The following is a 13,570-nucleotide window of genomic DNA, read 5'->3' on the forward strand; positions in this document are numbered from 1 at the left end:
TTATGTAATTTTCTTCATAAAAATTAAAAAAAATTTTGCATCACTTTCAGATTAACGTTAAGGGTAGTTTCTGTAAAATTGCATTTGATGAAAGTATAAATGATGATAAAAACTGTGAAACGACGTTTGTTAAAATTTTGTGCAAGTTTAGTACAATAAAAACTTAATTTTGAGGGTGACTTTTGGGAAAATGATCATCCACTTGAGGGTAGCCAAATCCCATTAGCAATACTCAAAAATTCTCAGCAGTTTACAAAATACAGACATGAATAAACTCTGATAGAATTCCACATAATTTTCAAAAAATGCAAAGGGTCGATGATTATAAATATTTCCATATAAAGTTTTTCGAACTAGTCCACAGAAATAAAAATTCCCACAAACCTTTGGAGCCCGATGATGACGTGGATTGATCGAGGACAGTTTTGGTAGTGAAAGATGAAGAATCAATTGAACGGCAGCAAATACGCCAATGCGAATGAGCACAAACATAAGGGTGCGCGCGCGCTCACTCTCTTGTATGTACACCCGTGTAAACGGAGTTTCGTCTTTTATATCAATACAGAGAGAACGTCAACCCCCCTTAGCGGTCTGATACATATGTCCTTGATTTGTCCGGAGAATAATATTCTCCTGGAAAGTTGATTAAATATTGGTTAGTGATCCCGTGGCCCTCCCCTGCTTCACCCCCGCCGCGCGATTCCACCCCATCGACTGCCGGGCCCATAGGAATACAATTTAATATTTCCACGTCCGAGAGAAAGCTGATAATTTTTCTTCCCGGCTGCACGCGCCACTGTCACTCTCGACGCCATTTTTCCTATTGTCCGAGGCGTTTCCGAAGACAACCGCAATTTTTCCTCGTCACGCAAAGCCCTTTGCTTGCGAAACATCCACCTGCATCCTACGTCACTGCGTTCACATTCGTTATTAATCAGCTTTCTAGCAAATAAACATTTTTAAAAAATCAAGTTTTACAATATCAGGAAACTGCATTCTACGCCACTGTGTTTACGTTCGTTATTAATCAACTTTTACACAAATAAAATATTTATCGACCAATTTTCAAAAATTGAGGGGTTGGAAGTTCACTCTCTCCTATTGCGAGCTTCGTTGTTTAACAATCCCAAAACTTTGTAAAACTTCAGTCAAATTATTAATTTAATTGTTAATCTATAGTGAGAACTTTTTTTTATGCTTCTAAAGTTCAGCATACTCCCATCAGTGAATTTTTTGCCTATCTTACTTTTTTTTAAATGTTAACAAATTTATTGAAAGTTTCCGGCAAAGAATCAAATTTTGAATGAGCAAAAATTTTGTTTGCGTGATGCCCCGTACAATTTATTTCTATGTCTGTTTTTGTCAAATTGTGTTTAAAAATCGATAAAGAAAATTTTCCCAGAATTCCTGTTAAACAAATTATGCTTTGTTTGCAAATATTTTAGTATCAATTTGCACCATACTGTGTGGTAAATTTCAATTTTTGGTCAAAATTGTTCCCCCCGCAGGCCAGATTTACCGAAGCGACCAGATAATTTGTTTTCGGCGAAACAAATTTTTGCAGTTGGAAAAAATTACATTCCAAAGCGATAATGTTCGTCCATAACCGTAACGCATCATGATTATCGTCGCGCAACGTGAAGTAAATCGATGTTTCCGGTGTAACGAGACGTAAACTACATTAACGTAGTAATTTTCCGTCGGCGTTCTGTAAAATTGTTGTTGGGGCTTGATTAAAATGGGCCAGCAATTATTCGTTTGCTTTTGCGCGTCGTTATCGTGCCTGCAATCCTATTTGCCACGCGTCGATGGCCTCATTATTTTCTGTATCGTAATTAATTTCATTTCTCAGCATGAAAAACGAGAATAACGAGTATTGTTAATTCCTATTCAAGCTTACCTGAGGTATAATTCGAACCGTACAGAATCCTATCTTCATTTGCATTTAATAGATTTTACTTGAAACGCTGAAAGAGGTTTAAAATTGGCGCCATGACGCGACGCGGTGCATTACCTTCTTAGGCGGGAAATTTAACAGTGAAAGATTTTAAAAGTGGTTAATCTGTGTTAATTTTTCAGTGTAACGTCAGCTAATATTAAATATCATTAATGTGAAGGCTATATATGTTCTTAAGATAAATTTAACAACATAATAATTTTTTATTTATTAAATATTGACTATTCAATATTAACTATGCTGTGATTTTATATTGTGACACATTATTGTAACACATAATCCTTGTAGAGTTGTTAAAGCAATAATGATTTTGAACTGTGGTATAGAAAATTGTTATACACAATGGAAAACGTAAAGTTACTTAAAGATTAAATTTTAATACTGGATATTGTACAAATGAAACTTTAGTATCAGACACTCGATTCGTTCACAAACATAACGAAAAACGGAGGTTCATTTTGATCACACCAAACGTATAAACATTAAATTAATACTATTTTTCTAAAACACTTTCTCTGTAATTTTCATTTCCTCGTATACTTTATAAATAAAAATTTGAGCAGATGGATCATTGCACTATGGCCCATACGATTAATCCTTGAACTTTCTGCAAATGTGCGAAATCAAAGTTCGGAAACTGCGATTCGTCCGGGAACAGAGAGTTGCAAAATGTCTCAGTACTGTAGGAAGAATGCAATAAATAATTGTATATATCTTACTGAGCTACTATAAAAAAATAATATGCGTAATACAATATACATAGCAAGAGTCAGTCATTTCTTGAAGTAGACAGTCTTCGCGCAGGCATCCTTCACAATCGTGTGCTCTGCAACAAAAACCAAAAAGAGCAAATTTCCATCACCATTTTCTAAAAAGAAAAATTACTTCAAAATTTTCAAAAATTATTTTTCTGTCTACCATGATTCGGTCGGCAATGGACCTCCTCCCAATTACCGAAACTTTTCCTCATCTTCGTGCCAAGCTCCGTTTGCTGCAGCCCAGAGATATTTTCGTACCCAGAATTCGCAATTTCCACCAGATTCTGCTTCGAAACGTGAACCTCACAAATGTTCGAATTCTTTTCGCACTGCACGTCCGACTGAGTGCGCGGTCGGTAAAAGAACATTTTCCTGGGTTGGTTAACCCTTTCGTATGAAACACCAGGCCGGTGCAAGCTCTTCTCCTTTACATACACCAGCTTATTTTGCTCGTGTGAAGGTACCAGCAAAATTTTCTGCGCTGGTTCCACTGGGCAGGACACCAGTCGGTAATTTACTTTCGGATTCACGTCTGCATTATCGACAGAGGTGAACTGGGGTCGCTGCTTGCTCTGGACGTATATGGGGATCTTCTGAGTCTCGGAGTCATTATCGAATGCTAGGTACTTCACCGGTTGTTCCTCGAGGACCACTGTGTTCGCCATACACTGGGTGGCGCACTTAGCTCTCTGGTCTTCCATGGGCAAGATTTTCAGGTTCTGGACGCCTTTCAGTATACCCACATCAGCAACGTTATCCTGACAATAGACCTTCTCTGGAGGGACTTTCCCGCAATCTTGCACCCCATTGAGCTCCTTCCCCCTATCCACAGCCACGAAACAGACAGTATGATTTTTGCCAGGGTGCTGCAGCTTCCGGACGAACACTTCCTCGCAGGCAACAGGCTCCTGTTGCACCTGCAGAGGTCGCACCTGGGGCACGCTAATCTCCTTCAGCTCTTGACTATAGTAATTCGAATCGTCAGAGTTCTCTGAACAGTAGAAGGACTGGTAGCAGCTAGACGCAGCTCGCTGACAGTCTCCACACTTCTCCTGCTGTTGAGGAGCCTCCTGCCTCACCAGGCAGACATTCGACGAATCCACTGACCTCTCAGCCACCAGGTCATTGAGATGCAGACACCTATTTCGAGTGTCCTTCTTGGTGAACATCAGTGTCTTCTGGATCATAGGGATCCTCTTGATCCTCTTCTGGAAAACGTTCACCCCCGAATTGTCAGGATCCCCTTCAGGGTTCTTCCCAAAGTCCTTCCGTACACTGGGCGAGGCCACCACACAGGTCTGCACATTTAGGAGACTGTTGTCAGAGCTAGACACAGTGTCCCTTTCCAATGTGACACACATCGGGGTGATCGAAACACTCGGTTTGGATGGCTCTATTGTCTCGTTCGTTGGGGGATCAAACAAGTTGACCTTGTTGCACCTCCGGAGTATGGCTGGGACGTGCTTCAGGTTCTTAGCGTTCACCTGATGCGTGGGTTTTGCGTTACACTTCCCCGGGTGTCTCCTTGCCCTGTTGTTTAAGGAGTTGGTCGTTTGGGTGATTTGGTTCTTACGTTGGACTAGATGCTTCTTGTTCATGGACTTCCTCAGCATCTCCGCCATGGACCTTGAGAATAAAAGTGACTTTCGGTCTCTCTGCGTGTCAGACCTGTCTATCCTAGTTACCGCTTCATTGTCCAGACATATTTGACTTTCACAACACTTCTCCAGAGAAGCGGTGGTCGGAACGCTTCCAACGAAATAAGTATCCCCACTGCGTGCATGGTGTTCGGACTCTACCTTATCGACTCTGTGATCGTTCAACACGGAAAAATCGAACAAAAGGTTAGGCGAGGGAACTTCTTTTCGCTTCTCGCGTTGGATCGGTTTTGGTGGCACGATCAAGTTCTGATTCGCCTGCGAATCGACCTGTTTCGTCGTTTTTTTGTAGACGTCGTGGGAGTCCGAGCTGTCCACCGTCGCCGCGATTAGGCCAGGGGATTCACCGTAGCCGGACGTGCTGTACACTGCTTCCGGGAGGAGGGGATTTGTGCCGAGGGAGCTCGGGGTGGCGCGTTCGCTCAAAATTTGACCGCGTTTGATCATGTCTTTCAGAAACTGGCTGTGGAAGGACTCCGCGTAGAAGCTTCTCAGCTTCTTCTTCACAGACGACAGTGGATCTACTAACAGTTTAGTGAGTTTAATTATTTGTGGGAATTTGTAGAGAATTTTCGATTCTCAGACTTTTGAAATAGAATCAGGGCTAAGATAATTACCTGCTGTCAACTGGTCTGGTAGGTTCAGCCCCTCGAATTCTGTACAAATGGAGGCACACAGTTCCTCGTATTGCTCAATGGCAGACTCTTGCAAGGATTCAGCGTGATCCACCTTTTTTTTCTCCAGAGGTAAGTGGGAAAAGTCAGGACACTTGGAAGGACCAACGTGCCCTTCTTGTTCGCCCCTGACATGTCGTTTTGTTCTACAAAGAAGTGCAAATTTTTAATTTTAGTAGAATATCATTAATTTACCGTAATGTATTATAATATAGAATCTATTGATTCCTCATGATATATTATAATACCAAATTAATAAATTTATATCATACATTGTATCATAAAATCGATAAATTTGTTGCAATATATTACATACACCATTTACCTGAGACTTACCCATCCACTTTACCCAAAATTGGACTCGGAGAATGCACACTTGCCGGAGTTGGGTGTAGAATGTTTCTAGCAATGGGATCTAGCAGCAGATCCTTGGGCTGTTCTCGATTGTCGTTGATGACAATGGTCCTAAAAAATGATAAACAATTTTATATCCTTAACCAAAAATTATTTTAATTTATTACAATTTACATACTGGGCGTTCGTGTCGTAACCGTGAAGAAGCTTCGTAACGTTCCCCTCTAACCTGGCGTTGTTCGAATCGTCCAAAGCAACCTGAGGTTGTGCTACAAACAATATAAAATTATACAAATTACTTACAAAATGAAGAATCATTTTTAAAAAATTATTAAACATACCTCTTCGTATTTCTTTGCCTATGGCGCCATTTCTGTATATCCCAGACAGCTGTCACGAAAAGAAATTAAAATGGTAAAGCCTTTTCGAAGTTAATTATAATTTTGATTAGGTTCTCCCAAAAATATGAATTTCGATCGACATTGATGAAAATTTTGCGATGCTTACGGCTCTCGGAAGAATTCGGTTCGATATCTTTTTCGAATTTCGCGCCTTGCCCAACTTGCCGTCGGTTTTCGTCTCTTTGCCCTGGAAGAGATTTATATGTATTCACTCGAGTGATCCAGAACGAAGAAGATGAACACAGATGAACAAAAATCGCTCAATGTATACATATTCCTCCCGTATATCCGCGAAACGTTGCAGAAGCTTTACGAAATTGCTCTGCCAGTAGGATAACTTCCGGTTCCGCTGCAAAAATCCCATTTCGTCGCCGGTAAAAAAAAATATTGCCAACAAACAAAATTACTAAAGTAAATTAATTTATAGAAGAAATGCAGCTGAAATAAATTTGGCCAGAAATGCAGACGCAAAAGTGGAACGGGCTGTAGCACGTGAACTATGTTTACGTTCCATCACAATAATTAATACCCTCGAAATATTTCTCCTAATTAGAAATATACCACGTTTCCTTCTAAATTGTTCAATAGAAATTAATACAAATCGCTCTCACCGATTGTCAATTAAACACAACGCTTAGTACTTTCACATAATAAATAAATTGTCAAGACACTTGTCAACAATTCTTGACCTAAAAAACACAAAAATAATAAATAAAGCTGTAATAATAAAAATATTCCATATCGTACGCGCAACAATCTCTATTTACCAGCACAAAGAGAGACCTGTCAACAGCTTGTTAAAGTCGCAGAGTGTTATAAAATAAATGTCAACAATGTTGTCATACTTTTCCTGGTTTGCGCAGCCCGCAGTGCAGGTCGATTAGGTCCTTCTTGCGCCGTTTCTTCTTGGTCTTGACCCTCTGCTCTTCCCTTATATTATTTTTGCGCTGTCCCTTCGTACCGTCGCTGCCCGATTGCGTCACTCGGCCCATAGCGTCGCGCAGGCCGCGCGCCTAATTTGCCCGCTGTGTGTACCGTCGGGCGCCGCGACGGAAATGCTTGCCATAAGCCCGAACTGCTGATCAACCACTGCCCTTGTCCCTGAAGCCTTTTCCTCCTTCCTCCTCAGGGTGACCGGGACGTCGCGACAAGTGGCGGCCTGCTAACATAAACAAACAATATTTTACACGCTCCACCGTGGCTGTTTCCCCCTGGATGCAATATTTACCGACACCTCTCCGGCGAATGACAATGGCTCGTGGACTAGGTTAGTGACGTAAATACGACTTGAAGTGCGAGTCGCGATTATTGATGATCGAGATGGTCCGCGTTCGAATTTGTTGGATTTCTTCAGCTTGTAAGGGTTGCGCAATTTGTTTGGGTCTACTACTCGAGTCAAGCACTCTGGGGAACCTGGTTTGTTAATTAGAATCGGTATAATTGTGATGCGTGGGATTTTATTATGTGTAAAGATATGGCAGTGGAAATTTATTTCGAATGTGCAATCTGTGAACGTGTTGAACGTGAAGGGTTGAACGTGTACTTGACTTGAGACGTATGACGCCATTTTGGAGATCAATTTAGATTTATCTGAGCACTTATATGTACCACAATTACTGTAGTCCTTCTCCAGGATTGGTTAAATTGATCTGATAATACTGCCGTCAAAGAATTTATTTATGTATTTACAGTTTGTGAATTAATTGTGCACATTTGTTCATTGACGGAGATAAATAATTGGAACAGGTATTTTCGTTTTCACATGAATTTAGAGCACCATCACCATCGGAGTTTCCGTAGTGTAGTGGTTATCACGTGTGCTTCACACGCACAAGGTCCCCGGTTCGATCCCGGGCGGAAACAATTATTTTTGATATTGCTTTTTTCACTCTCGTGCTTTGCAGTAATAAACAATACGACATCGCGATAGCAGAATTTATATGGAGTTTTATTTTAGTTGAAATTGATATAAGAAAGAGTTGTTAAATTAATTTTCTGTATAAGAGTTGACCAAGTTCTCCATCTATCCCCAATCCAATGCAACATTGCGACCTATGCTTATCGACAATGTAGTTCAAAGTACATTTCTTTACCGACAGTAGGTAAAACAGAAAATTATATAGTAGATATTTACATTATCTATGGAAGACATACTCTTGTTTACTTGTACTAGATAATATAGATTTCTATATGAGTATATACTAGATGTCTGTATCATTTATATTAGATAATACAGAACTCTGCGCAACTAAAATTTAAAGATTCTCTACAATATTATAATTAATTTGTTATTTTTTAATTAGTTTCATGTACGTAAATTAAATGTATCGGTCTAAGTATAGTAGTACATATTTATAAATAGTGTTGATATCCTTATCGTCTAGATAAAATACATTACAATTTCACAGAAAATTAATTAATTGCCAGTAAGATGCATTTAATACTACATTCGAGTTTCCTGACACTATCTAAATTGATTTTGTTAGAACATCAAGATCGTAATGGATGGAATCAGGTTCCTCCGGTTGAGATGAATGCATAAATCAGTAGAAAATCCAGTTTCTTAACGCGATGGTTATTTTGCGGTCTGAGCACCGAGCGAAATATCCGATTGCAATCGCCTCGCGTCTAGTTCGTGCTGTTGAACGGTTTGTCATGGTTCATCGTATATTTTAAGTCCTGCTTTATCGCTCTGCCGCGTAATTACGGTGCAAGTTTACGAGGGCTGTGAGCCAACCTGAAATCGAGACACGAATTAACGTGAAATGACTGTAGGCCGCACCATTTAACCTTCTCCGCTGGAGGCTATTTTTCCTGTATTTTTCAATGAACTGGCGCGTGGACAGTGCATCTCATTGCACAGAATTTTTCCAACTTGTTTACGACGTTATTCAACGTATCAGGAAAGAAAGAAAAAAATGATAGACTTCTGTGGAACCATTTCTCAAAAGTTAGAATCTTATCAATTTTAAGACTTTGCAATGTTGAAAATATCTTCGTGTCATTTCATTATTTTGGATCGCATTCACTCTTCTGAAGGTTGTTAGCGTATGCTAGTTATTATGATCATGATTAAATTGAAATAATGGGCTTTATAAAATACGATTGAGGATGCAATGATATAGCAACCGCGTACCCCCTTAATCCACCGTGGGACGTTTATAGTCGTCGCAAGCTGTAAATTTGTAGGAACCGGTATTTGTACATCTAATTAGAGAGGGAGTAGACCCGTAAGACAGTTCTCCGTCGGCTGAGAGGCTTGGAGGAGACTCGAGGAAGGATACGGTCTAGCCCTAATGAATGAGAACTATAGCTCGAGACGAGCACGTTGTCGACCGGTGCTCCAAGCAACAAAGTATGTGTATACAGCTACCCGGTAACACCCCCACATAAAACAGAGGACTGGTAGAAGTCACGCAATCAAAATCCCAAAATTAGCAAAAATCCAATAGCTAAATCTTATCGTCCACTCAATCCCTTCTATAGACCCCCATAGATTTTTCCATGAGATCCCATTTTTTCAAAATTCTCTAAATTTTGTCCACAAGGTTTTGTCCTCTACAGAGTTTCCTTAATTAATGAGTTACATTTCATGGGAAATACCCGAGCTCTGAAGCTGTGAACGCTCCTTTACCCCATTCGCAAGGGGGCACCGGCAGCCCGGGAATGCTATCTTTATCGAGCGGCCGGTTTCACGGCCGCCAGGACAACCCTAAACGCGGAGGATCCGTTTTTCTCCATCGGAATTCACGGTGGCTTGCCTTCCAAGCTGGAATCCATTACACACCAATTGTGTCTGCGGGTTATAGGTTAGTTTGCGGGACTGAATGACGGAAGGTTCAGCCTAGGGTTAGGTTAGGCCGTTTCTAACGTCACCCTTGCGTAAAAAAAAGTACACGAGCGTCATCGAGATGCTTGCTCGTCATTGGGTAACGTTGAACGATAGAGTGAAAGAGAGAGAGAGAGAGAGAGAGAGAGAGAGAGAAAGAGAGCGAGAAAAAGAGAGTCGAGGCACGCAATGGGGGTTTATGTAACTCGGGCATTAGTGGCTGTGACGTCACTGAGCTGAGGCGTAACGGTTGCACTGCCGGTAATGCAGGGAACTATCATTTACCGAAGAGATTCAAAATTGTTCCCAGATTTAAACGATTTTATTGCAATTGCAGCTACGTGATTTCCAATTGTTGTGTATCATGGTATGCATTGTAATCGAACCAATCTATTAAATAAAATTTCATGGGGACACGTTTTTGTCTTTGGTAGTTGCAAAAATAAATATCTGAAGTAGACCAGGCTAGATTTTAATATTGATGTAAGTGGGTTTGGGAGGTGTACTTTAAATGTCAGTATTGTATTGTCGCTCGTTAATTGGCCAAGGGTCTTCGTTGTCAATGGCCACGCCACCGACGACGTCGAGAATCGTCACGGCGTATTGATTACCATTACTGGCAGTGGAATACACTCGCAACACAGCAGCGACCTCGTGGCAGTCCGGACAGGCCGATGTGCAGTTTGCATACTTTCGGGGGCTGCGATTTGCAGGTTATGTAACAGGCTACATTGCCCGGCCGGTCTAGCGAGTAACAGTGACCCGATGACTTTAATAGCATGCACCGGCCAGCGGGTAGGGTCGGGGACTTGTCTCGGGGTTTCTCGAATCTTGGTACCTGTCCCTAGCCTAACCGCAAACAAACTAACCGGTCTATCGTCCCAAAACACATACCCCTTCCTACAGCTACTTTTGCCAAACAAACTGAGAAAAATTACCAGATATGAAAGACACAAAACTGTTTTTAAATCGAGCCCAAACGTGTAATTATATATGCCCGAGAATTTGTTACTTGTCAATTTGTAAAAGCGACATTAGAAAACTAAAAAGCCATATTACATTCGGCTATTTTCTTCCGTATTTTTACAGTCACATTTACGGAGGCATTCCTGCAATTTGTGCGAACTTACGGGCCAATTAAACATTTCCAAACAACAACCGTTCTCTGGTTTGGTGAAGCAAACAACAGTGGAATCCCTCACCAATTAGTCCGACGGCACAACGAGCCGGTATAGAGGGAAGAGGAAACCCGTACCGATGAGAATGTATCAATCAGCACAATTTAATGCGTGAGCGCAAATAGGAAATAAAGACGACGGCGGAGGGGGGAAGAGAGAAATGAATGCAGTTGCGGAGAGGTTAGGGGAGACGAAAGAGAGAGGGACTGGCCGAGAGAGGGCTCTATAGCGAACAGGAAACGGCGAGGCTAAAGAAAGAAGACAGAGCCAGTTATCCGTGGGACGTTACGGGGGGAGAGAAGCTTAGTGGCGTAGGACAGAGAGCGCATTAGCAGAACGAGACGGAGATCGCGAGAAGTGGGGACGAGGAGTCTGTGGGACCAGGATGAAGAGAGTAGAGGGGGATAGAGTTATGGTTGTCGGTTGGGGAGGAAGAGAGAGGGGGAACGATCGGCGCGGGACAACGGTATCACCGTGGCGGGAGATCTGAATGCGAGTTTCATCGGCTCGAGCGAGACCGTACGGAGAGAGAGAGAGAGACGGGAAATGGAAAAACGAGTGGGTTACGAGGAGAAGGGAACGCAGAAAATAGAATGAATATAGGAAACAAACACCGGGAGGGGGCCGAGGAGGCCTTGAACTGCCGAGCCGGTCGGCATTGCAACTTTCCGCTCGGCGGGCTTTCCTCTTCTGCCATTTCTCGGCGTCTTTCCTCTCGATGGTCGCGATTCCGACGGCTGATTCAATCCAACTGCCGTCTTTCATTTTTAAAAAAATTGTTATTCACGTCCTGGGTAAACATACGTGAACTGCTCGAAGCCATTTTGACTCCAGGATATTTCATACGCTTCGATAATTTCTTATACCGAAGCGGACCTTACAGAGGTGAAAGTACCTCTTCATTATTTCATTTAAAATTAGTTTTCAACAAGAAAGTAACGTTAATTGTTATTAAAAAATTGGTTTGGTATACTCAATACCATATTATATAGTTCTTGGAAGAAGCACCTTTCGGAATACTGATTTAAAACAAAATGGCGTACGTTCCAGGACAACTTGCCCTTTTACTGTAACACTCCCTCTTTGATTAACCATAACTCTGTAACTAATAAACATATTTCAATAAAAAAATTCGTGTGCACTCTCCAAAGTACGCTCTTTAAAACCCACTAATTTTTTCCCCAACAATATCTCCCAGTTCTCGAGAAAAAAATTTCCAAAAATCGCCTCAGCTCGACCTAAGTTCAACGATTTTCAATAATAAACACAAAATACATAAAATAATTCATTGGGGAATTGCAAGCGAGGCAAAGAAAAAGAAAAATTTCTTTCTTTTCTTTTAGAATTTATTTACCAGCCGAAACGATTAATTGCCGGAGCAGCACGCCTGCTCCCGAGTGTTTTACAAAATGGCGTACGTGGAAAAGTAATCGGCGCCGTTGTTCGATTATTTCTGTCGGGTTTCGGCTTCGCGGGACACGCGCAAAATCGAGTGCAAGAAACTCGGCGTCCGGATCGTTGACTCAGAAACACGATTTTCGCGGCCGATGCATTGTTTCCTGGTATTCGGTTACGCGCGCGCTTATGCAAACAATCCGTCGCTCGCGCGCCCGCGCGCACGCTTATTATCGCCGCGGCCGTTCGTGCACGTGATAAAAGTTCAAGGTGCCGGATCTCTGATGGCGCGCGCGACTCCGAGCTGCACTGTGTATACACGTGCACTAGCCGTTTATGCGACTTGCACCGAGAAATTACGCTCGGAATTCTAGATGATATCGTTGAACTTCAACACGGTCGAGTTCGGGCGATTTCTCGGAATTTTTTTCTCGAGAACTCCGGGACTCTGTCAAAAAACAATTAGTGGGTTTTGAAGAGCGCACTTTGCAGAGTATTTGCGATTTTTTTGATCGAAAAATGTTCATTGGTTACAGAATTGTGATTAATCAAAGAAGGAGTGTCAGTAGCAGGTTATTGAAACTGCACAGGATAATAGAATTTAGGTTAGGTCCCAGGTGTTAAAAGTGGGTTAAAAGGACAAATGTAACTATATTTCTTCTTGAATGATAGTTATCTGCCTCTGTCGTCCAAGTGAATTGGCACCAGGGAACAATATCTTGGTTAGGCCTCGGTTAAGTCTACAGTGTTAAAAAGGTGTTAAAGGGTCAAATATTATGTAACCATATTTTCTGAACGTTAGTCAACTGTGGTTGCCGTTCAGGTGTATTGCTATTATGAAACGGGATCTGAGTTAGGGCTGGGTGAGCTCTAGGGTGTTAAAAAGGTGTTAAAGAGTCAAATAATTGCATTACCATATTTTTCTGAATGCTAGTCAACTGTAGTTGCTTTGGAAGTGTATTGGTACGAATAAATAAGTCTTGGGTTTGGTACTGGGTTAGATCTAAGGTGTTAAATAGGGGTTAAACGATCGAAAAACAGTATAACCATATTTTGTACTGGATTCCAGTCATCTTTGGTCGTCTTCCAAGTGTATGTGGTACCAAGAAAAAAAAATCTGGGTTAGGTCCACGGTGTTAAGATGGTGTTAAAAGGGTGTCAAAGAGTCAAATAATTGTATTACCGTATTTTTCTGAATGCCAGTCAACTGTGGTAGCCTTTCAAGTGTATTCGTACGAATATATAAATTTTCAGTTTGGTACTGGTTTACATCTAAGGTATTAAATAGGGGTTAAACGATTAAAAAACAGTATAACCATATTTTTTCTGAATTCCAATCATCTTTGGTCGTCCTCCAAGTGTACGT

General features: G+C 41.4%; 1 protein-coding gene and 1 non-coding gene across 3 annotated transcripts; one reads left to right on the top strand and one right to left on the bottom strand.

Annotated features, from left to right (window-relative positions):
• Window positions 1-2,314: 2,314 nt before the first annotated feature.
• On the bottom strand, window positions 2,315-6,931 carry LOC143358525 (uncharacterized). Of its 2 annotated transcripts, XM_076795698.1 has the most exons (8): window positions 6,648-6,931; window positions 5,909-5,989; window positions 5,743-5,791; window positions 5,580-5,670; window positions 5,384-5,512; window positions 4,991-5,193; window positions 2,876-4,894; window positions 2,315-2,783 (listed from the first exon to the last, which is right to left on the bottom strand). In XM_076795698.1, the coding sequence occupies exons 1-8, from the start codon at window positions 6,792-6,794 to the stop codon at window positions 2,731-2,733; spliced, it is 2,772 nt and encodes a 923-aa protein (XP_076651813.1). In that variant the 5' UTR covers window positions 6,795-6,931; the 3' UTR covers window positions 2,315-2,730. The 2 variants fall into 2 exon arrangements, with proteins under 2 accessions (XP_076651813.1, XP_076651815.1); XM_076795700.1 differs by lacking the exon at window positions 5,909-5,989.
• A 661-nt stretch (window positions 6,932-7,592) lies between these two features.
• Trnav-cac (transfer RNA valine (anticodon CAC)) lies at window positions 7,593-7,665 on the top strand. Its single transcript has one exon. It is a non-coding gene; the product is annotated as a tRNA-Val (tRNA).
• The last annotated feature ends 5,905 nt before the right edge of the window (window positions 7,666-13,570 follow it).

This window comes from Halictus rubicundus, chromosome 11 (assembly GCF_050948215.1).
Source record: "Halictus rubicundus isolate RS-2024b chromosome 11, iyHalRubi1_principal, whole genome shotgun sequence".
NCBI classification, from domain to species: domain Eukaryota; kingdom Metazoa; phylum Arthropoda; class Insecta; order Hymenoptera; family Halictidae; genus Halictus; species Halictus rubicundus.

Excerpts from the sequence above, each read along its gene's own strand:
- LOC143358525 (XM_076795698.1), bottom strand. The coding sequence starts at position 6,794 with ATGGGCCGAGTGACGCAATCGGGCAGCGACGGTACGAAGGGACAGCGC. Across the intron at positions 5,792-5,908 it reads ACCGAATTCTTCCGAGAGCC|CTGTCTGGGATATACAGAAA; the intron begins GTAAGCATCGCA and ends TTTTCGTGACAG. Across the intron at positions 5,513-5,579 it reads GGTTACGACACGAACGCCCA|GACCATTGTCATCAACGACA; the intron begins GTATGTAAATTG and ends ATCATTTTTTAG.